Below are 22,626 nucleotides of genomic sequence, written 5' to 3'. Positions count from 1 at the left end.
TGCCCATCTCTGTATACTTTTATAACAATCTGAAAGGCCAAGTTCAAATTCAGAAATCTCAGACTTCTCAGCAGTCCCTCACTTGTGGTATCTCTCTGCCCCTTCTCACATATGGCTCCATCCCACACTTGCACAAAGGGCCACCCTTAGGCCACCTTTCCATCGGGGGGCAGCCCCACCAAAGGGGCCATGCAGACCCTGGAAGCTGGCAGGGGGTCTTGGGCTCGGAATTGCAGTCTCGGGTACCTGGGTTGTGGTCTAGACCTAGGCAGGTCCTGCTCCTGCCCCGGTCTAAACAGGTGAGTGAACTGGCCCAAGTGTCCTGTGGTAGAAAGTGGTAGAGTCCCAATTGTGCAGGGTAGTCTAGGCGCAGAGAGGAGAAAGGGGATCTCAGTCGGGCTCAGTCAGTTGATAGAGGAGTAGTGATCAGTGAACTGGTGGGGGTAAACGGTAGAGGGCTGCTGGGGAGATCTTTTGAGGAGGAATGTTGTTAAAATCTTGGAGGGGTGGGGCTGGGACAGGGCTGGAGGTGGAAGAGAGCATTGCCTACAGCCCTGGTCCTAAGCCTGAGTGGCAATGAACTTGACAGGATTAGAGTTCTGCTTTTGAGTAGGGAAGAGAAAGAAGCTGCTGATGTTAGGATGTGGCCACATCCTGAACAGCTAAGTGTCCTTTACCCTAGGGCCTAAAGGGACAAAAGGAACCAGCCGCACTTAGGTCTGAGGGCTGAGGCAGAACTGGAGAGCAGGGGTGATGCACAGCTTTCTTCCCTGAAGACGAGGGAGAGAGGGAGTCCTCTACAGAAATAGGGAATGTGGACGGAGGCATAAGATACCTGGCTTTCCTGGTTTGAGTAACAGGTTAATGAGATACTGGTGGAAGGAGAGAGAAAGCAAATATGACAGAGTGTCTAGGACAGTAGCCACAGTTAAGGAATGGGCTGCAGAGAGAACTAGCCAGAAACACAGCCCAACAACAATAACGGTGAGCAGCAGAAGTTTCTGAGAGCAGGGAGCCTGGCCGGCTCACATCTGAGAAGGGACTTTCAGATGCTCAGGGGGCCAAGAGACCCAGAGAGGAGATCCCGGATTTCACAATCAGAAGTTGGGGTCATAGGGGTAGAAGCCAGTTTACAAGGAATTGAAGATATAGAATGAGGAAGTAAAAGAAGGGAATTGAGATAATTTTCAAAAAATTAATCTTGGCTGCATGGGAAGGAGAAAGATGAGCTATTAGTTTGATGGGAAAGCGGGATCCAGGGAAGGAATGGACTTTGAATTATGTTGTTGTTGATGGTATTTTTAATAACTTACAATATGCCAGGCTGAAAGGTTGCAGTGGGGCAGGAGAGACTGCAGACATTGGTACATGGCTATGAGAGACCCTTGCCTCCCTCCTCCATCGGTTGGAGGGAAGAGCAGATGCCACCGCCATCCGCCTCAAGACCTGCCCATCCCCCAGGCTCATCCCAGGCCATGCCAGTCCCCCTGTGCAGCCCGGGCTCCCAGCAATCCCTTCAGCAAGGGACACAGTGGCTCCTCTGTCAGTAAGGCCCGCCCCTTCCCAGCCTGCCTTCCGTTATTTCTCTGCATAGTTCTTACTGCTGCCTGACATATATTAACCCGTTTTGTCTTGACCTTTCTGTCCCTAATAAAAAGTGAGCTCTAGTGGTTAGGACAGCGTCTAGCACATAGAGAGGCTCAAGACGAGTCTGGTGAGTAAGGGGCATAAAGGGGTGGAGCGGGAATGGATGGCGCAGGATTCCAAAGCAGAGGACGGTCAACGGTAAGTTTTTTCTAAAAAAAGGCCAGGTGGTAAATATGTTAAATTTTGCAGGCCACAGACAGTCTCTGTCACACATTCTTCTTTGTTGAATTTTTTAAAATTAATTCTTTAAAAATGCAAAAGCCATTCTCAGCTCACAGGCTGTACAAAAACAAGCCACAGACCTGATTCTAGCTTGCCAGCCGCAGTGAAAGTCAGGGAAACAGGATTAAAGACTCAGATGCAGGTGTCCGCTCTGGAAGAGAAAAAGGAAAACGTCTTCATCAGAAACCCTCCCTGAAAGGAAATGAAAGAACACATGTGCACGTGAGGAGCATTTGGGATAAAGAACAGACCTGTGAGGGAGTTCACGACATCAGCCTCCTGGTGAGGAGGCAAGGAGGTTTGTAATTGTGTGTTAAGCATGTGAAGAGAACAGGGTGGCTAATAAAATAGAGACGAACAAGAAAATTGATAAGAAACACAGGATTCAGCCAGAGATGGACAACATGAATGTGGAATGCTCTATAAGGTGAGGGGAGAAAGTAGACCCTGAAAATTACAGCCAGTGATACTGTATAAAATTCTAAAGATTGTTGGCCTGGCATACTGTATATATAGTTCAGAATGACATTGGATTTTTCTCACATTCATTTTCGATAAAATTACTTCTGAAAACAACAGAAATATGAGCTAATAATGTGAACGATAATATTAATAACTTTTTAAGGGCCTGAGTATTTATTTATTAATGGCTAAGGTACAGCCATATCTCATTTAATCGTGTCATGTAGGTTCTAGCATTATCTCTGATTGACAGATGAGGAAACTGAAGCTTAGAGAAGTTAAGGAACTCATCCACAGGCACCAAGTTCTTAAGTGATGGATCTAGATGAACCCAGTTTAGTCTGTCTGTGCTTTTAGTAAAACCATAATAAGGTGCTGATTAATAAATGACTGTCAGTGTGGAGGGAGGTCTCTAGTGACAAGGCCTTTGCTCACTCGGTCTCGTTCAGCATTTTTATAATGCTTTCTGAGAGGATGTAGAAGTGTACTTAGGAAGATACAGTGTATTAGGAGTTGTTCAGTACTGTGAACCAGGAAGAGTGGGGAATACATTACTGGAGTGGTTCACCGAAAGACGAATGCAGTAGAGATAAGAATATAATCCTTTATTTAGGTCACAGACAAGCAGAAGTGCACCCTGCCTCAGCCGTGTGGTGTGTAGGGAGGGAAGGGACTCAGAGGTTTCAGTCGCCTCCCCTTGAGGACCGTGCTGACCTGCAGCCTGTGCAGAGGACAGTAGAGTGAGGAAGCGACTCAGGACCTCTGTCTGGGGAACGGCCGCAGAAACCCACGGGGTCCCCGTTGCAGAAAAATAATTTTACAAAAAAAAAAACCTCATAACGTCTTAGAGAAAAAGAGATACTGGTGGTAATAGAGGTGGGGGGAGAAAAAATATCCTTAAATATTTTTGAAAGTTTTCAAAGAAGACAAGTTAGACTTGTTCTGTGTGACCTTTGTGGCCAGAACCAGGAATAATAAGTGAGGCTCAAATGGAGCCAGAGTTTGACTCAGTGTGAGAAACATCTCCTCCCAAATTAAACCTGTTCAAAATAGTAACTGGTCGCATTGGGATTTAATGCATCCCCTATCGCTGGGCGTATTTAGATGGAGACTGAGCAGTAATGTATTATAACTGACTCTAGATGACTGCTAAAGTCCCTGCCCCTGAACGTGTCAGATGAATAAAGCAGTTCCCCACTATTTTTCAGAACGGGAAGCGTCTCAGCTCTCTTCTGTGATGTGTGTGTTCGCACCTGATTTGGTGCAGTGATGGAAGTGCAGTGGTGAGCACGTGACAGAATTGGTGTTTTAAACCGAAGCTGTCCAAGTTCTGAGTTTTCACTTGTGATGTGACAAGATGTTTAGCGCACAGGCTTCGAGTATTTCTTTGAGGCATATGTGTGACTTACTTGTGTATAGTTCTTGCCAAAGATTACACTGTATTTGTACCATACTCCTGCCAATACTTCCTCTAAACCACATTCTGTGATATAACTTTTGGTAAGTTTACAGAGAAATACATCTCTACAAGAGGTACCTTGCCATGCTCACTTAGCATTTAAACAAGTTGGATTAAAATATACAGGATGAATTTGTTTCAGGAAGGACATAATCTATTGCCTTTCTGAGAACATTACAATTAGTTCTTTAACTTGGATCTATTGGACTGCCTTGTTCTGTTTCTTTCTGTTTTTGTAATATATATTCAAAGTTCATTTTCAATATTATCAGTAGAAAGTTAACTGGCTGTAGAGTGCTAATCTCTGGTGTGCTTTTCGAAAGGCACGGTTTTGTGTCAGCTGCCATCGCTGAGTCTTTGTGACTTTCCTGAGCAGCCTTGAAACACCAGTAGGGAGACTTTCTGTTTTCATTTTAATCTTGAAATTCACCTACTAATTCAGTGGGCGTGCTAATTGAAAGGAAATGCTCTTTTATTTTTTTAGGTGTAATCCCCTTTCATGGATTTTCAATGTATGGTAAGTTGGGCTTGAAAATATTCACTGTTTCATTACACTTAGAAAATTAAACATGAAGATCATACTGTCAGCACATCACCCTCACACTGAAGTTGTGAACGTTTCTGAACATCCAGTTCAGTATTTGTTTATATGTCCAGAGGAAGAAAGTGTCATCATAATTGCTCAGATGGTGCTCCCTTGACAAATGGGAACTGAAGCATCCTGGGGAAGTGGCTCAGTGCTTTACCATTGTCCAGTCCAGCGGAAACTAGGGACACGTGTTAATATTTAGTTCTAGTAGATACAAAATGAAGTTGCTTGAACTCCTGAACTAATTCTCGTAAGTCTTTTGAGAACCTGATAGGTCAGAAAGAACGTGAAGTGAGAAACCACACTGAGTGTGAGTCCATGATTTCCCCAGAGGAGTGGTGTGCAAAGCCTGGATTGTACTGAAGCATTTGGTCCTCCCGAGTGGCCGTGAAACACACATGTGCAGGCAGGGGGCCCCGAGTGCTCAAGGGGTTCAGAACATGGGGGTTGTTTTGAGCTAAAGGCAATCAAGACCCTGTGGGCTCAAGAGTGACTTCTGCCTCTCCCCTGAAGAATTTAAATTGGGGGCCTTGTGCATAGTAAGAGCTATTACCATAAATGATATGGCCTGTCTGTATGTCAGGGCAAACCTCTGCAGGGGCGGGCAAAAGGCTAATACTCATACATAACATGAGAATGAATAAATGATAATACAAGAATGAACTTAGTGTTTCGTTCAGTCAGTACTGTAAACCTACACTTGCCACCCCTGTATTTACTGAACGTGTGCTATCACTGTCCTGCGCCCTCCTCCCCTCTGAGGCCTCAGGACGCTCTCCTGTTTCGTAGCACAGGGGCCATAGTACTGTTTTCCCTTGCTGCCCCTGAGCCTCTCGTGCATGTGGGGTCTCTGACTCTCTGACCTATGTAGGGTTCCCGTATGTACAAAACTTAATTTGATTTTCCCCTGTATGTCTGTCTCCTGCCTGTCTGGTTGTTAGACCACCCGGACGAACCTTTGTAGGGCGGAGGCCAGTTCTTCCTCCCCCGCAGTTGCCTGACAAGTTACTGAATGAGAACTACAGGAAGCTTAAGGAAGATTATCAGAAAGAATGCTCTACACTTTAATCTTACTTCATTTTTAAATACTCATATATTACACATGAGTTTGTTGAAGGTTGTTGTCCCCACTATTGCTGCCCCTCCGCCTTTAGGCTCAGCAGAAATACATTGATGCTTTATTTTTATAAAAAGTAAATGAGCCCTGGCTGGTGTGACCCAGTGGCTGAGTGCTGACTTGTGAGCCAAGGGGCCTCCAGCTGATTCCCAGTTGGGGTACATGCCTGGGTTACGAGTCAGGTCCCCAGTGGGGGACACTTGAGAGGCAACCACGCATTGACCTTTTTTCTCCCTCTCTTTCTCCCCCACTACCCCTCTCTCTAAAAATAAATGAATAAAATCTTTAAAGAAATAACAAGTAAATGAAAGGATGCAAAGAATCTAGGAACTTTGCTTGTGCTGTCCTTGCCAGTGTTGATTACCATGACTGAACACTTCAGGGTGACATTGCTGCGCACCCAGTCGTCTGGAGAAATCATGAATTACAGAGCACTCTGCTCTATTCTCTTGTATAGATATGTGAGGAATTCAAAGCAGGAAACCTAAAAAGGTTAAGAACATAAATTTTTAATAATAATAAAGATGCTCGCCTTTTTATCCTATTGTAATAATTGCACCTGCAAGAATATTTCAAGTAAGCAGTGTTTTAAAGGTAGACTTGAATAATTAGAAGACAGTTAATGAACCTCCAACAATTCTTAGAGTACAGAATACATCAACTCCTGCCTGTTCATATTTCTGGTCACTTAAGTAGTCTAAAGCTTATACGCTCCAGGAGAAAATGTTCACCGTGGAAGTAGATGATGCAGAATGTTTGGTGCAGAGTTTATACGTGTCCTGTGTTGGGAAGATACGGTGAGTGGCACAGATCCGCTGGCAGGAACCACTACTCGGAGCCAGCAGACTGGAGTGACCACGAATCAGCCCCGGAACGCTGGTTATTCTTTACCACTTCCGTGTCAGTCACTGCATTTCGTTCAAACTATAACACTCAGGTTTTTAGCAATTGATGAAAAATATTTTTTCATTTAAACTTGTCTGTGAATGAATATTATTACCATCAAATATGGACTTACTCGTTCATGTTTCATGAACTTAGTTTTACAGTTTGAGTCGTTTTGCCATACCATTGATGGATTTTTTATTCTTCCAGTCGCACCGCTGTGTTTCCTGTACCACGAGCCTTCCAAACTGTACCAGATATTCCGTGAGATGTATGTGCGCTTTTTCTTCAGACTCCATTCCATCTCTTCTCACCCTTCCGTAAGTTCACGGAAAATTAGATCAAACCAGACTCTAAATCTGTTTTTATTTCTCTTAAGAAAAAGTCTCTTACTCAATGAAATGATGAAGCAACTAATTTAAATTCGTGGTGTCACCAACATGTTTCTATAGAATAAATGAAAGAGAATAAGAAATTGATATTTAAATATTTTGGTAATGATTAGAGGGAAAAGTCCTTTATCAATTGCTTTTAAATGATCTTCGATATGTTGAAAGAAAAACAGAAATTTCTGTATTATTCTCTTTGGCAAAAATGCCACCTTCTTTGAACGCTATCTCCTCACTTATGCAACCCGGTAGGAGACGTTTCTGTGATGCTATGGAGGCTGCAGAGTGCCTGGGTAGGACCTGGCTCGTGGCAGGTGTCCAATAAGTGGCTGCTGTTTTTATCGTTCTTGTGATCATCATCATCATCTGCTCTTCTTTGCTGCTAATGAAAACCAAATGTGTACTTGTCGGTTACTTTTCAGTTTCCCATTTGGCTAATTACTGGTCACCATGCTAGATATTTTCTTTGTGTTCGGCCTCAATACCAAAGTCAAGGAGAGACATATTGGGAGTTGAACATTTTTGTCTGTTTTATTTTGGCCGGTCCTTGTCAAAACTTTTTCCCCACTATGAGCCAGAGTACAAGCAGTGTTCACTTTATTTCAGTTATGCTTGTTCTACCTTTGGGCCTGCTTTGGTCTACTTGAGAGTAACTCAGCTGACTGAGACATTGAATCGGAACGGCATCCGGGCTACCAGATTTCCCCAAAGAGGAGACTAAGTGGAACAGCTGCCTTTCATCCCCCGTGGCCCCCGCTAACTATGTTTTCCTAGCCCACCTTCCTCCATCTCCATTTTTCTCTCAAGTGTTGCTAGTAAAAGCTGACCAGTGACAGAAACCAGGATGTCACAGACAAACAAATGAAGCACTGCCAATTATTTTGGGTTCCTTCTCTCTGAGACAGCTTGATTTAGTGTGTATCTTACATTAATGTCTAATCTAGAATAATCAGGAATATATTAATAATTCTTTTTTCTAATACCCCCTTCTTAGCATCAGATTTCTTACACTCATATTCTATACCGTTTTATGCTTCGGAGTTAAAAAAGTTGTTTTTAGCTGACTGCTGAGTACACGCCCGTGGTGTTTTCCCTGTGCAGAGCACTGAATCTGGACGCTGAGCAATGCTGGGTCCTCCTTCTCTATCTCCACACTGACCCTGAGGTGCCCTTTTTCAGCTAAGTGATTGGGCCAGCCCTGCCTCCGCCCCGTTCTTTATTCAGTGGACTGAAGGCTTACAGGCGGCCTCTCATTTCTGGAGTGTGGCCACACTGAACTATTTGGAAACATTACAGCCCTTCTTTAGAAATTCAAAAAGAGGATTAAAACTTCCTTACCAAAATCAACCCTGAGGAATGCTGAGCTGCAAGAAAGACTTTGTTCAGAGTTGTCAAGCAATAAATGCACTTGAAAAACCATCTGCTTAAATTGCTTATTTCCTGTACTCTACAAATAATACCCTTTTAAGAAAGTAGATTTCAGTAAAAAAAATAAATAACTTATCGTTATACAAAATAATCAGAATTCTTATTTGATCACTTTCTGATGCAAATTTCAAGCAGTCAGCAGTCAGTCTTTCCCTGTGGATGGGTTTCAAAGAAAGTGTGGGGTGGGAGGAACAGGAAATTCTTTCCCCGGAGGGTGAGGCAGTTGGCAGGGAAGGGAGATATGGGGAGAAAAAGTAAAGGGCGTGGCTATAGCACCAGAGAAATACCTGGAAACTGGAATGCATCCAGAAAAAACTAATTTTGCTGGGCGTAAGTGGTGACAATGCATGGCTTTCAAACTCACAGCTTTTCTATAAAATGATGTTTTCCTTGGACTCGCTGAATATCACATACTAAGTTATGTAGAGAACCTATTGCATTAAAGAGGAGGCTCTGTTGCATATCTGTAAGAGTAGGTTTCCATAAAGAAGGATAAAATGTGTCCTAAACAAAATGTTGGAGGTCATTAGTGCATTTCCTGTTTTTGACTCTTAAATGCTAGAAAAATATGTTGAAAAATATGTATGTCGATAATCATTTTCTCTTGAATAATTTATCACCAGAGTTAACGTTTAAATACTAAAATATGCACTTCTCTTGCGATGCACCACTGTACGCAGGGTATCGTGTCACTCTGTCTGCTGTTCGAAACCCTCCTTCAGACTCACCTCCCTCAGCTCTTTTACCACCTCCGAGAGATCGGGGCTCAGCCGTGAGTATCTCTCTCCTGATTGGAGGATCGATTGTGTGACATTAGAAGGCTCTTTCACCATTGTAGGTCACTTCAAGGATGCAGTAGTTTTTCAGAGATACTAAGCTGGTAGTTTTTCCAATGAAACAACTATCAAGTAGTAAATTGTAACCATGCATTGTGCCAGAAATTCTTGGGAGGATTATTTGCTAGGAGTTTTGTGCCTGGTATAAAAGTCACCAGAATGAATTAATTTCTATTTATCATGAAAGGTGTTGTCAAAAACTGAAGCAAAAATTTGTGGAAACAAATACTGTGTTAGAAATGTGATAATACTAAAATTAAGTCAGTTTAGGCTAAATTGATTAGAGAACAATGTATGAAAGCAATGTAAGTTAAAATTTGCTATCTTCTTAAGGAAGCTATGTATTACCTATCAGTGGGTGTGCACTATGATTTTTTCTTCCAAAAGTTTGGATACTTGTTCATATTTCTCAGTATGAGTTATCAGTGAATATGCAGGGCACCTCTGGACTTTTTATTGGATCTCTTCTCTCTTTTTTAAAAAACAATGTCTAAGGCAAATGAAGTTTCCAAGTGATTTATCAATGTCTTGTTACTCTGTGCAGCCATTTTCCGCTATCCAGGAGGGCATTGGAAAGGAGCATGGACTCTTTGTGGCCAAAAGGAGTTAACGAGAAGTAGGACAGTTCAGTGTTTGTCTTCTCTGTGCTTGAATCCACAGCAGATGGGTGGATGAGTGGGTGGATTTTACAGTCAGACCCAGATTTCCATTCTATCTCTACAAAGTTGTATAATCCTTGCAAGTTATTAAATTTATCTAAGCCTCAGTTTCTTTCTTTAAATTGAGATAATTAATTTCCTCATTTTTTTAAATCAAGAAAAGTTTTACCGCATGAAGTCATTCATTTCAATGGATAGATAGAATGTACAATATATAGATTTATATATGCCTCATGTATAGATCTCTCTGTCTCTACTTCTCTTTATGTGTGTATATATATTATATTTATATATACAATCTTTTCTATAAAGCACCATGAACTTCAGACATCTTAGATCTTAGAACTGCCTTTTACGAAATGGTACCTCATAGCATACATTCATAATACTGAGCTGGTACTCTTTCCCTTGTAGCCATTGAAAATCAGGAGTCTGTTCATTAGGATTATAAAACAAGAACGTGGCAAAAATATTTTATATTGACTATAACCAGACTTTACTAGGATGAAGATTGTTAATTGCTGGAAACTAAAATTCTGTTATTTTCTCTAGCCAATTTATATACTTTAGTCATTAAAAGTAACAAATTTATTTTAATGACATGATAAACATTAAAATTCTAATGCAGGAGAAAGTATAAAATTCAATTTTCAAGATAAGAATCAATTTTTTAAAGGCTTTTGTAAATTAAAACTGATACTGTTGGAAGGTTTTTAATTCATATTTTTTTAATAGATATAGAACTATTCAAGTTATCTGTTTCTTCTGAGTAAGCTTGGTACTTTGTCCATTTTATCTAAGTTTTCATATTTATAGACAGATTTGTTTATGATATTTTCTAACTATTCTCAGTTAGCCTTTTAATTGTGTAGACTCACAGTGACTTCGCCTTTGTCACTCCTGAGATCGATACATGTGTCTTCTTCTGTCTCTTTTTTCTTTATTATTCTGGCTGGAGGTTTATTCTTTTTTTTTTTTTTTTTACATTTTTTATTTATTTTTTAATTTTTTCCTTTTTTTTCTTTTTTTAAATTTTATTTAGTTATTTTTCAAGTACAGTTTTTTGTCTATTTCTCCCATCCCAGCCCCCCCTGCCCCGTCTCCCCACCTCCCTCCCATTTCCTCCCCCCTAGTGCTCATCCCTTTGTCTTTCATACTTGTTCCTCAAAATATTCATTTTATTTTTTTTTGAAAGAGCCAGTTTTCGGCTTTGATGATTTCCTCTATTGTTTTTCTGGTTTAAATTTCATAGCATGAGCCCATGGATGTATTATCTCCTCTGCCGTGCCTGCTCTGGGTGGCAGGTGGACCAGTGGTGTGAGACGGTTTTCTCGTGGCATTTCTCACTGCCCTTGAAGCGCTGCCTTCCCTCTGCCCAGGACCTGTTGACCATTGTGTTCTGATTGTCATTTAATTCACAATAGTTCTTAACTTCCCTTGTGACTTTCTCTTTGACCCAGGGCTATGTAGAGCATGTTGTTTCATTTCCAAATATTTATAGTTCGTTATCTTTTTGTCATTGATTTATCTTTTAATTCTGTTACAGTTAGACACCATGCTTTGTGAGATTTCAGTTCCTGTAGATTAGGTGAGATTTGTTATATGATCCAAAAGATGATCTATCTTGGCGACTGTTCTATGTTCACTTGAAAAGAATTTATATCATGTTAGTGTTGGGCAGAACATCCTGTAAATGGCAGTGAAATCAAGTTTGTTGATAATGGTTAAGCCAGCTACACACTTGTTAGCTTTCTGTCTATTTTTTCTGTTTGTTGATTAAGAAATGTTGGAGTCACCAATTATGACTGTGCAATTGTCTGTTTCTTTCTTTACTGGTATATGAATTTTCACTTCCTGTATTCCAAGGTCTGTTTTTAGGAGAATTGATACCGTTATCAGTGTGTAGTATCTGTATTCTTGGTAACAAATCTACTGTGTCTAGTAGAGCTATTCCAGCTACCTTTTCATTACAATTTGTGTCATGCAGCCTTTTCTGTCCTGTTAATACATTTTTGTCATCTTTATTTTTCATGTGACTTTCTCGTCAAACTATGGTTGGGTCTTTGAATATGGCAGTTTGTTTTTCAATTGGTGTGTTTATCATTTACACTTAATGTAATTGACATCATTAGATTTATGGAATATTGATATCTACTGTCTTGCTAGGCATATTTTATTTGTTTTATGTGTTCTCTATTTTTTTCTGCCTACTTTTAAATTATTTTAATTCCATTTATCTTAACTACTGAATTACTTTTTATACATTTTTAACGTTTTTAATTGCATACTAATTTATTTTTTATTGTTGTTCAGTTACATTTGTCGCGCCTTTTCCCCATTGCTCACCCTACCCCATCTCCCATCCTCATAGTCCATCCCCCACATTGCCCGTGGGCATGAGTCCTCTATTCGTGTTCCTTTGCTTGCCCCTTCCCCTTCTTTTCTCCACTATCCCCCTCTCCCTCTTCCCTCTGAAAAGAATTTCAGCTTGTTTTTTATTTCCATGTCTCTGGTTATATTTTGCTCATTTGTTTTGTTGATTAGTGTCCACTTATAGGTGAGATCATATGGTATTTGTCCCTCACCTCCTAGCTTATTTCACTTAGCATAATGCTTTCCAGATCTATCTACACTGTCACAAAGGGTAGGAGCTCCTTCTTTCTTTCTGCTGAATAGAATTCCACTGTGTAAATGTACCACAGTTTTTTGATCCATTCAGTTACTGATGGGCACTTAGGCTGTTTGTAGCATTTGGCTATTGTAAATAATGCTGCTATGAACATTGGGGTGCATGGGTTCTTTTGAATCGGTGTTTCAGGGTTCTTAGGGTATAGTTCCAGCAATAGGATCACTGGATAGAAAGGCAGTTCCATTTTTAGTTTTTTGAGGATAAAAAACATTCTTTTCATAGGTGTCTTTCTTAGTTCAGTCTGCTGTAACAAATTACCAAAAACTGCATGGCTTATAAACAACAGAAATTTACTCCTGACGGTTTGGACACTGGCAGCCCAAGGTTAGTAGGATGGTAGCACAGTCATTCCAGGGAGGACCCCACTGTAGGGTGCAGCCTGCTAACTTCTCCGTGCATCCTCATGCCATGGAGGGCAGAGAGGAGAACAAGCTTTCTCCTGACTCTTGTGAGGGTATTAGTCCTGCTCATGAGGACCTTACTCTCATGCCTTCATCTAATCTTAGTTCCCTCCCAGAGATCACCCTCTTTTCTAGTAACATGACATTTGGAGAAGTGTTCCAACAGACAAATTGTTGTGTGGGGGAATGCAAACAGTCTCTACTAGTGCCCTAAGGTTTATAATATATATCTTTAATTAATCACGTTCTACCTTCAGATAAATTCCAGTCATGGATGACTTAACTATTCAAATTCTACCAAACGTTTAGGAATAAATAATATCAATTCTCGCTTTCTCTGGCTGCTATCACAGTCATTGTCTTTAGTTCTCAGAAGTTTGAGTAGGATGTATCTGGGCATGGATTTCTTTGGATTTTTCTTGTTTGGGGTTTGCTGAGCTTCTTTAATCTGTAGGCTTATTTATGTCTTTTGCCATATTTAGGAAGTTGTCAACCATTACTTCTTTAAATACCTTCCCCCCCACCACCACATTTATTTTCCTTTTCTTCTGGGATTCTGATGACACGAATGTTAACTTTTAGTCTTACCCCACAGGTTCCTGAAGCTCTGTTCCCTGTACTGTTAGTACTGTTCACTCTGGGTCAGATTGAACTCTTTCTACTGATGGACATGCAAATTCACTGGCTCTTTCATTAGTCATTTTCATTTTGCTGTTGGGTCCATTCAGTGAGGAGTTGTTTTTGTAGTTATTATATTTTTCAGCTCCAAAGTTTCCATTGGTTTTTAACAAAACTCATAGAACTGTGCATTCATAAGGGTAAATTCTACCACCCGTAAATTACATCTCACTAAACTGTGTTTCTAAGAAGCTGATTCTGCACCGTGCATGGGGAGAGCACAATGTGTGGTACTGAGGTTCTAACAAGATGCCATGAAAGAGCCAGTAAAGTAGAACTACTTGAAGTTAATAATTTAGACTTAAAAATCAAATGAATTTAAAAATTTTAAATATCCAGTGACCTTAGGTTTTTTGGGCATCCTGAAAATAATTTAAAACCAACAAAACACTTCATTTGTCAATATTATTTTGTATTTTTAGAATAATAGTTACCTCTCTCATATTGAGGAATTTCTAGAACTTCAGGATCTTCTTCAGTCTTAAGGAAATTAATATGACACCAAAAAATGCAATCTCTGGGTCCCTTTCTCTTGCTTTAAGAAAATAGTGCAGGTATTTACCTACATAATAGTATAACAGTCCCAACAAAGAGTTTGGTTAGCACCTCTTGGGCAGAAAAGTGATGTTTGCACACTAAAGGATAATACAGAAATGTGAGGAACTAGTTTATCTCTTAAGGCATCAAAGCCAAGGAATTGATTTCCTGATTCCGGAGATAAATTGTTATTGTAACGTAACCTACTTTTAAATGGTGGATCTCATACCTCTTAGGGTTTTGGGGCAGGGGGCCAATGGAATTTAATTGCATTTTCTAGTCCATCTTTCAGAGTTCTGATAACCTCCTCTTTAAAAGTATTTGAAATTAGAAATTATTTCTAAGTTCCCTTATAACTTTAGAAGTATTCTTTTTGGTCTTCAAAAACTTGTATTTATCCTGTGTGGCCCATTTAACTGAAATGTAGGAATATAATTTATTGACGAGGAAAAATATGCTGCAATCTAGCACTCTTTTGAGTATTTCAGAAAAAGTTCAAATGATAGTGCCTGAAACTGTTAAGGCCATAAGATCACCTCACTGGTAGCTAATTAGTGCACACCCTGAAAATAGAAGGCAGAAGCGAGTCTGCTGAAGGCTGAACTGTGGCACGGAGGGGGGCCAAGTGGGTCTGATTATCCCTCCGGTACTTGGAGACCACCGATTCGAGCACTCGTGGCTTCTCATCATTGTCCTCAGCAACTCTTCAAAGAGTTGTAAGTGCCCAGGTCATTTATAAGACTCACTTAACAGTAGAATTGGTCCCGCCTTTTGTGAGATGATTGCCTTTTGAAAGAAAAAAAAACTAGTAAAATATATTTTCTTTTCACTTTACTTACAGACTTCGCATATCATTTAAGTGGATGGTTCGAGCTTTCTCTGGATACTTAGCTACGGATCAGCTCCTGCTGCTGTGGGACAGAATCCTAGGATACAACTCTCTGGAACTTCTTGCTGGTAAGAGTAAGTGCTTCTTTGTAAAACACCTGTGGTTCCTGTAGTAAAGCCCTTTTTCTTCCTAACAGTCACCATCTGCGAGTGGTGTTTAAGTCTGCAGCTACCTATCATTGCTAATTCATGAACATTCAGTACATTTATCTGCCTTAGAAGACACGTACTGAGATGCTGTGATGTGGATACTGTACTTCTTCGTAACTGCCCTACAGTCTATTCCGACTCCTTCTTTTCCACTCCCGGAAAGGGCCCTTTTCCCCCCTCCCCCACCATTAGTCCAGCCAGGGCTCAGTGTCTCCTCAGCGCCTGGGAGGTCTGTGCCACAGCACGTGGGTATGTGTAGTCCCACCCGGGACTCCTCTGACTGCCTTCGTGTTTGTTCTGTGCCCTTCTGGGCTCCCACCTAAAATCCAATCTGACACCAAGCCCCCTGCATAACTGACAGCCCGGCTCTCCCGCACTTCACTTTATCCTGAATTCGACACCTTTGCCTTTCTGCCCCTGGTCTGCCTCCTGCCCTGGTGGCTGCATTTCCTCTTAGGTATTCTTTTAAGCAAAAAATAGTTCCTGTTTTTTTCTGGAAGCCACAGATTCACCTCTTACTTAATAATTAAGCAGTTCTTATAAGAGATATCACACAGAGCAGCTGCATGATACACATAGGGCACAGATTTCTTCTTGATTATGATTTTGCTTCTCTAGTACAAAGTAGATTCGATTGTTTTTATCATTGGGATTATCCGAAAAATTAAAATAAACATCACTTGGTTTTTACAACAATGGATGGAAAGCAGAAAACTTGGCAGAGTGCTGGCTCTGACCTTCTCCAGTCGTGTGATATTGAATAAATTTTTTAACCTGTGCGAGCCTTTGTTTCCCTACCGTATATTGGTATTATTATAAAGACACCTTTCTGGGATATTGTAGAAGTAATGCTGAAATGAAGAAGACGTTTTTCTTGTAGGAAGTCTCTAGGTACCATGTTAACACATTATCCAATGCCGAGGGGTCTGGAGTAATTGGGTGGCATTTTGAAAAGGGAAGTTGGAATTATAATAAAATGCTGTGGAGATAAGTGTCACCCCTGGTGTAATAAGCCATGTCACACGCTGTCTTCCATCTCAGTTGTTTGTAACGCCCCTCCAAATATGAGTTAGGAAAGAGTGATCTGCCCTCGTCACTTTTGCTGAATGGCAGTGGCATGCATAAGCTACGGGTAGGAGGAACCTTAGAAGCCATCGGTTTAACTCCTTGGGCGTGTTTCTGGCTGGCAGGGCTCACTCCAGTGCAGAGTAACTCCTGCCTCAGCAGGTGTCCGTTCCACTTCCGGGTCGAAGGGCTTGCTGAAACACACTCCTGGGAGACCAGCTCAGCTTCGTGTTATTTTCTACTCTTACAAATCCCTCCTTTCCCCAAAGTCTGCCATCTTCCCAGCTCAATAGATTTGTTTTCTGCTACCATTTCTCAGGCAGCAGGATTTTAGCCATTCCACTGAATACCTCTCCTCACGGTATGCCCTGAGTTTTGAAAGTACTGTGTATAGCTTTTTGTCTCATTCCAAAAAGATATTAGAGTATGTTAAAGGGGTTCAGTATAAGAAGGTACTTTCCAATAATTATGACTTTTCCAAAGTAGAATGGGCCTTTTCACTGTCACCTGAAGGGTTGAGAGGTTTTCTACTATGAAAGAAATGTTGAATTAGAAGACTTTCAAGACCTCTTCTAATTTAAATTCTTTCATTCCGTGACTTTTTACCCCTCAGCAAACTGAATTAAAACAGAACAGATAAATATTGAATACTGTCTTTGCTCTAAGCAGGCACAATGCTATGAACTCAGTACCTTGGTAAAAAAGTTACCGATGACTAGGTAGAAATTCAGTCCACACTGTGGCGTCTATCCGCTTTCCCTGTATGATTTTTAAAAATCAACAGGGAAGAATTTGAGAACATCTAGAAATGCAACTCAAATAAAGAGCCACAGGGGTTTGATTATTTAAAATATGCTGTTATTTGTTATCTGAATATTTTGGGTTCACTTTTCTTACTCAGTTGAGTTTTTATGTATAGTCCTTAGAAATATTTTAGTAAATATTACTGGCTTAATTATGAATTAATTCGAGCCTTTTGAAGAACAGTTTAAAGCAGAGGTGTCAAATTTATTTTTGCCTGGGGGCCACATCAGCCTCGTGGTTGCCTTCAAAGGGCCGAATGTAATTTCAACTCCTTAACAGTTAAGGAGTAGTTAGTTACATTTGTACAGTCCTAAAGTTATTTCAGCCCTTCGAAGGCAACTGCTGGGCTGATGCGGCCCTTGGTGAAAATGTGTTCAACACCCCTGGTTTAAAGCAAAGATGCCTTAATGTTCACGATAGAGCTGTTTAAAATAAAAATAATATGAGTAGTTTAAAAGACCAAAGTAAATATTAGTACTTCTACATTTCATGTGAAACATGATCTCAGTTGAAAATCTGCGAAAGTGTGGACCTCCTCTCCCTGGTGCACCAGCCGGTTCTGTTGGAAGGGCTGGGCAAAGCCAGCATGCCGCCTGGGAAAGGAGCTCCTGTGACGTGACACCAGGGCAAATAAAGGCTGTGAGCACACGAGTCTTTGGATACCGAGGTCAATTAGTGAGCTGCTCTCTTTTCCTCTTCTTACCTGCATTTGGAAAAGCAATTTCCCGCCACGTAAAACTCTTTCCTGCCACAGCAGAAAATGTGACCATCCTGTCAGGCTTTTACCAACTCTGTTAAATGATACACGAGAAAGGAAGGAGCGCTCACACTCCTTAGCCTCTAAAATGTCTCCATTGTCAAGTACGGTTCTGCGTATTGGGAAGCTGTAAAGAAGCTGCTGGTCCGTGTAAATGGATTTCGTTGATATTCTTTTTTTTTTTTTAATTTATTTTTTTATTGATTATGCCATTACATTTGTTCTATTCCCCCTTCATTCCCCTCCACCCTACCTCGCCCCGTCCCCATCATTACCCCCCCTTTAGTTTATGACCATGTGTCTCAAGTTCTTTAGATTCTATATTTCCCATGCTATTCTTGCCCCCCATCAATTCTTGCAACCAAAGAAGCTCAGTGACTTCCAAGTACTTAAGTTTCCTCTTGTTCAGTCAAAGGGTAAATTCTTCATCCCAGATCTTTTGTATGCCTTGTTACATATTAACCCCAGCTGATTAACTTTAAAATTTGTTTTACCACTACTATCTCCCCCCCAAATTTTTGTAATTGTAGTGTTGTTTTTTTTTTGCCAAGCTCTCCAAAATCTGTTGTCCCCTAGAAAAACGCCTGTGCGTCCCAGTCGCTGGCTGCACTCTGCCTCTGCTGGGGACATCAGGGGGCCTGGGTCCTGCCTTCTACTCCTCAGGCACAGCAGACCCCCCGTGAGAGCCCGGGCCACCGGGGCGTCACCCACATGCCAAGCCTAGCAAACCACTCTGAGGGACAGGTGCGGAGACCGTTCCTAGGAAGGCACAGATCTCTGAGTCAGGAATAAGCCGTGACTGCTCACCTTCGATCTCAGCAGTGTCATCACGTGGTGGTTGGATGCTTGGTCCAGAACCAGGTGCATTCGGCCCACTGTTTTCAGCCTGTGTGACTTCACACATGCCACCCAAACTCACTGTGCCTCAGTTTCCACGTTAGTAAAATGGCGCTAATAGTGGTATTTAACTTATAGAGTTGGTATAGGGATTAACTGCTATGATCATTATTCCCATAGTAAAAATATGTGTGTGTGCATGTACTTGCATTTGCATTAGCTTTGCAGCATATTGGGACCCAGTCTTCCAGGTAATGTAGTAGATTTCACTTCCTAAAACTCAGTACTCGCTGGGTAGTCAGTGCATTACCACCACTGGTGATGAAATGAGAGGGGCGAGAGAGAAGCCCAGTCATCCCGGGGAGGACTGGCTCCTCGTCGGGGCTGTCGCCTCTCGTGTGGGTCCTTCCAGTGTTCGTGCTGGCACGACCTCTCAGTGTTGGCATTGCGTTTTGTTCAAATGCACATGTTTAATGGAAGCCAAATGTTGTCTTCTACTCACAGTATCATGTTAACCTCTACTGGTTTTTTCCAAAGTTTCAACTAGTCCCTACAGCCAACATGAAAACAAGCGCCAGGTCAGACTGACAGCAGCCCTCTCTGCACACCCATCCATTTGTGGCACCTCAAGGAAGCTCAATGCCGAGGATAAAAAGAGAAATATGACCTATTACAAGGATATATATTTTTAATATTTTATTTATTTATTTTCAGAGAGAGGGGAAGGGAAGGAGAGAGGGAGAGAAATATCAATGTGTAGTTGCCTCCCATGTGCCCCCCACCAGGAACTGGCCTGCAACCCAGGCATGTGCCCTGACTGGGATTCGAACTGTGATCCTTTGCTTCACAGGCCCGTACTCAATCCACTGAGCCACACCAGCCAGGGCCTATTATAAGAATTATTTTTAAGAAGAGGTGTTATTGCCACGTTTTTATCAGGGTGCCACCTCCATACGTAGGAAGCATGATGTGCTGTGTTTATACATTCAGTCTCCATGTGACTCTCCACTGCCTGAGTAAGAAACACCTGCATCAAAATAAATTGTAATTTATAAGATGGGCATTAGAGCTTCATGCCATTTAAAAACTGTTGCAGTTTAACTTGCAAGTATGAAAGGAACAATTTCTCAAATGGCTTTTTAAGGCCGTTGAATTGCCCTTTCCTCTGACACTGTGAGATCTGCTTCACCAGCTGTCAGGCACTGTTCTCCAGAGGACAGAACCTCCACTACAGCTGCACTGGCACTCCCCGCGCGGGTTCGCAGCCTGGTGAAGCACTGGCCCTCAGCTCATGCAGGGCGTGGGGGCTCAGCAGTGACTTTGTCGGCCCAATGCATGTAGGCCAGCAGTCAGACCAGTGTGCTTTCTTTTCCAGTCCTGGCAGCTGCGGTGTTTGCCTTCCGTGCGGTCAACCTGATGGAGGTGACATCACTGGCTGCAGCTGAAGTAAGGATAAGTTTCACTCCCGTGGATGGAAATAGCTCCCAAGGCTCTGCCAGCCTGGGAACTTCAGCCCAGACGCGCAGGGCACACTTTACTCGTAGCCTGGTTTTTAACTCGGGTGAAACCTGCAAGTTACACGAAGTAATATTAAGTATTCAAAGCTCCTTAATGATTTGAAAGTAATGTTCTTGTGAGGGAGTCATAAACAAGGCAATTATAGAAAACCATTACAACCATCATGGGAAACAGTATGCCTAGCTGTTTTAACAGAAACCATTGGGTCTTAGGTTGTGCTTTTGTATTGGTGTTCCCATCCATGTGTTGTGCTCATGCAAGGAAAAACCGGTCGAGAAAGTGGGAGGTCATGCATTTGGATGATGCAGTAAAGACACATGGGCTTTTCTGGTTATTTTTAATTGTGAGTTAATTGTTTAAAGCTGCTTTCTTTTTAATAGTAAAAGTTAGACCTTAAACATGGTTAAATTAAGTAGTGGCTTACTGTATTACTCAGTTAACTCTCAAAGAAACGTAAATTTTATCCTTAAAATAGCTGCCTATATTCCTTGTTTAAAGGGAAGAGGATGTTTATGCATTTTGCAACTGAATAAACATCAGTTTCATCTCAGAATGGTTTCCCGAAGTCAGCTCCTCCATACTACTACAGCAGAACTAGGACTCATAGCGCATGTTTATTTATAGAAGCAAGTTGAAATGTTAGACCTCTTATAAACTCATGCTACCTTGTATATTTGAAGAAGGCTCAAGGCTGCAGTCCTTTTAGCATATTGAACATGTTCTAACATTAAGATACTCAGAAAAGAGAAGGAAAGTTGCAGCTCTATTACAGAGTTAGGACAAACCTGAAGAACTTAGAGTATGTACCGATGCCAGAATTACATTGTAATGGTGTTTCTGCTGTACCTTATTGTATAGGTTTCACTTTGCTGATCAGAATACTGACATTAATAATTCTTTGTTTTTTTTGTTTCAGGCAGTTCTTGCTGACCTTTCTACTTTAAAAGTTATGCCTCTTCTTCAAATTTTTTTGTTTGCCACTGTCACCTGATCTTCTTCAAGGTCACTGAGAACACATCTAGTTTTTCAATAGAAACTAATCATGAACTATGCAAAGTCTGCATAAAACCAAAATTAAACTTCGCACACATGTCCATATAAGATCATGTTCCCTCCTTAGTTAAACCGAGGTAGTTTTTCACTTTTTGAGAAAATAACTCAGCACACCAAATATTGCACTGCATGCTGGTGATTTTTCAAGAGAGAAGCAATAGACTTAACTTCTGCTAAATTGAGCATACTTTGTATATAATCCTGACTTGGAAAAAGCATGTAACAATATATGCAATAAGAACTAAAGATACTGTAATAAACTTGAAGAGGTAATGTAGCCTCTGGGACAACTCTTTCATGTCAGTTTGTAAATTTATCTCTAGACACTGTATTGTTTTGTCTTATAAATTGCTCTTCTTCAGAACCAGGGGTGGGGTAGGATGTGGGAAGACTTGAAAAAGATAATGCTTTTAAGTAGAGATTCAAATGTACTTTGGTGTCTTTAACAATGTTTCTCTCACCAGAGGTCTTCTAGATCCCTGTCCATTTTTTTCTCCCTTAATGTTTTGTACTGGGGGACATCAGATACAGTTGGGTCCCTCTGACAATATTATACTCATTATTTTCTGAGAAAGAAGTCAAAATGATGGAGTGATCTGTTCGAACTTCTCAACCTTCCATCCCTCGGTTACCAGACTGAATGCTGCTGAGGCCAGTTGCCGGAGTCTGTTACTTTGCAAGTTACACAAAGAGGATACCTAAGGAGGCAAAGAAGGGCGTGAAAACCCAAACCGTATTGGCTTTGGCAGGCAGTTGGCCTAATGAGATTTACTTCTAGGGAAGAGCATCTCAGAGAGACTAGAAGTAGATGCTAGATGTTCATTCCAGAACTGAAGACATGCGAGGCGTCGCTCTTATTTTGGTCTTTATTGTAAGTGAATATTATTGTATATTAGTTCCTAAGGGCCTACCACTTATGTAATAGGGAATAGTGGTAGAGGAAAAGAAAAAAGTCCAACAACCATTGTCTTTTGATTTTGGGCTCAAATTCCAGATGCTGATTATTTTAATAAAACTCGAAATCAATAGATTGATACTCTTACTGAATGCTTAGAATTGTATTGTTTTATCCAAATGTATTCATTAGTCATTTATTTATAGAGTATATATTGAGAATGATGTGAGGTTTAGCATAATACCACAAGTGTGATGGAGTTTGATATAGCTAGGTATTGATTTGAAAATATATGCTTTTATTCATCAGGCACTTGTTGACTTATTAAGGACTAAATAATTTATTCAGCGACTGATTCCTAATAAACTCCATTTCATTGTTTTTGCAGGCCATGCACTTAGATAGTGTGCCTTGCCATTCTGTGTGTGCAGATGCACACTCATCACGAGGATGATTGTGTGCGCATCTATGGCTGTTATCTCTCTCCTTCCCTTGCTCTGAGAAAATGAGAAAACAAATGTGTCAGGAAGAGAGAGTTTTAAGTGATCAGGGCCAAATTGGTGCAGATACGCCCATCTTTGGCCTCCTTCTCTAGGAGAATATTTATGAGCCTGTTAAGAGCAGCAGTCTAGTGGCCCCACGAACAGACGCGCTGGACTGG

General features: G+C 41.1%; 1 protein-coding gene across 6 annotated transcripts in view; it reads left to right on the top strand.

Moving 5' to 3' along the window:
- The window catches only part of TBC1D19 (TBC1 domain family member 19), a 117,144-nt gene extending 95,781 nt beyond the window's left edge, over positions 1–21,363 (top strand). For 5 of the 6 annotated variants that reach the window (XM_037156734.2, XM_037156732.2, XM_037156737.2 and 2 more), the window contains 6 exons: positions 4,275–4,307; positions 6,592–6,701; positions 8,879–8,970; positions 14,840–14,955; positions 19,875–19,945; positions 20,934–21,363. In XM_037156734.2, coding sequence (XP_037012629.1) covers positions 4,275–4,307; positions 6,592–6,701; positions 8,879–8,970; positions 14,840–14,955; positions 19,875–19,945; positions 20,934–21,008 — 497 coding nt within the window. In that variant the 3' untranslated portion in view covers positions 21,009–21,363. The remainder of the gene's footprint in view (positions 1–4,274; positions 4,308–6,591; positions 6,702–8,878; positions 8,971–14,839; positions 14,956–19,874; positions 19,946–20,933) is intronic. The other variant, XM_037156733.2, reaches the window with a different exon arrangement.
- Positions 21,364–22,626: the final 1,263 nt, after the last annotated feature.

Source organism: Artibeus jamaicensis, unplaced genomic scaffold (genome assembly GCF_021234435.1).
Source record: "Artibeus jamaicensis isolate MK-2021 breed Jamaican fruit bat unplaced genomic scaffold, CSHL_Jam_final contig_76, whole genome shotgun sequence".
Taxonomy (NCBI): Eukaryota; Metazoa; Chordata; class Mammalia; order Chiroptera; family Phyllostomidae; genus Artibeus; species Artibeus jamaicensis.
Note: the sequence above shows the minus strand (reverse complement) of the source record. Positions and strands in the feature narration are given on the sequence as shown.